At 58.3% G+C, this 1,420-nt stretch overlaps 1 protein-coding gene across 1 annotated transcript; it reads right to left on the reverse strand.

The window, feature by feature from the left end:
• Positions 1–17: 17 nt before the first annotated feature.
• Positions 18–1,394, reverse strand: LOC109509678 (NF-X1-type zinc finger protein NFXL1-like). The gene is made up of 7 exons (XM_019859501.1): positions 1,264–1,394; positions 1,091–1,181; positions 895–1,015; positions 552–708; positions 369–460; positions 251–272; positions 18–173 (listed from the first exon to the last, which is right to left on the reverse strand). The coding sequence occupies exons 1-7, from the start codon at positions 1,342–1,344 to the stop codon at positions 36–38; spliced, it is 702 nt and encodes a 233-aa protein (XP_019715060.1). The 5' UTR covers positions 1,345–1,394; the 3' UTR covers positions 18–35.
• Between the last annotated feature and the right edge of the window lie 26 nt (positions 1,395–1,420).

Raw genomic sequence — 1,420 nt, forward strand, 5'->3', positions numbered from 1 at the left:
CGGCTCGATCTGGCGCATTCAATATGGCGGGGACGTCACGGCCGTTGTACCTTGTTGCTGTCGTCCAGGAGGTGGCACTCTCTGCCGCACGTGTGGTTCCCGCAACTCAGCGGTCGGCCGCACGGCCTCTTGCAGGAGAAGCGGCCCTGGCGGCAACACGGCACCTCGCTCACCTGAAGCACATCGCAAATTTTGTCATCGCGATATCACCGAGCCACATCGACAAAGCGTGCCAAAGAAACGTTCTTACCTCGTGTTCTCCAAAACAGGAGCTGGAGGAGAGCGAGAGAGAGAGATAGTCAAAACCTGGATATGTGAGTGAAAAATTGGCCGTGTGTTTGTGTTGTGTCTGCACACGGATGTCATACACTGGTATCGGCACTTGACATGGGGGACAGGGCAGGGCCTTGGTCACAAAGGCCGGTTCTGACGGCTGTTCCCACGGCCCGGACAGCTGCACCTGACACACCCCATCAGCAGAAACGGTCCGGATGAGAAGCGCGCCACAAGTCGACAGAGATCATTCCAGAAGGGAAGGACGTGTGCGTTACCTGCTGGGACTTGAGCAGAACGTGATCGTGGCAAGGCTGCGGGCACGTGTGCGGGCAGCCCGCCAGAGGCAGCACGCAGGGCTGCGCGCAGGGTGGGCAGGGCCCGGCGTGGCAGCGGTGGCGCTCTCGAGCTGCGTGGTGGCAGGATGATGGAGCCCTGCGGCGGGCGTCCAACAAATTCAAATTGGTTGTGGATGGTGCGGAGGGTGACGACAGCCGAGTTGACGCACCCATGACACCGTATACATTTTTGCACTTGTTAACTTGCTACCCGTCCGCGTCTAAATACAAGCTCGCCCAGAAGGAGGAAAAAGACGGCTACTGTAACAGGAGGCGTGCGTACCTGCAGAGCTCCTTGCAGCGAGGTGGCTTGGTGCTCCGCTCGCGTCCACACGGCACCGTCAGGGAGGCGGCGCCGCACGAGCAACGGACGTCCACCGTCTCTGGACAGGGATAACAACTTCCTGGCGGTGCGAGAAGACCCATCAGACACACGCATGCACGCACACATACTGTACATCAAAGTAAATGTGCGTTACCTCGGTGACACACGGACGGACATTTGTGGTTGCGACATCCCAGAGTCCGAGCGCAGATCTGGTCACACGGAGGGCAGTTGCCAGGGCAACACTGACACAAAAGTCAGGAGGGAAACGGGGGTTAGCGGGAGGGGGACGGGGGGGTGCAGACGGGCACCGGCATGGTGACTCACCTTCCTCCGACATGGATGTTTCTGGCAGCTTCTGCTTTTTGAACATTTGGACTCACATAAATATTCTTTGTGACACGCCATCAGCTTCCTGTATTTCCCGCACCGGCACTCTTTCTCCACTTCCTGATACACACACACACACACACACACACACACA

This window comes from Hippocampus comes, unplaced genomic scaffold (assembly GCF_001891065.2).
Source record: "Hippocampus comes isolate QL1 unplaced genomic scaffold, H_comes_QL1_v1.1 C16963148, whole genome shotgun sequence".
NCBI classification, from domain to species: Eukaryota; Metazoa; Chordata; class Actinopteri; order Syngnathiformes; family Syngnathidae; genus Hippocampus; species Hippocampus comes.

Bases quoted from the DNA above. Each gene is read 5' to 3' on its own strand.
- LOC109509678 (XM_019859501.1), bottom strand. From the start codon at position 1,344: ATGGCGTGTCACAAAGAATATTTATGTGAGTCCAAATGTTCAAAAAGC. The intron at 1,182-1,263 runs GTGAGTCACCAT...CTTTTGTGTCAG, and splicing joins AACATCCATGTCGGAGGAAG to TGTTGCCCTGGCAACTGCCC. The intron at 709-894 runs GTACGCACGCCT...CGCCCGCCGCAG, and splicing joins CGCTGCAAGGAGCTCTGCAG to GGCTCCATCATCCTGCCACC.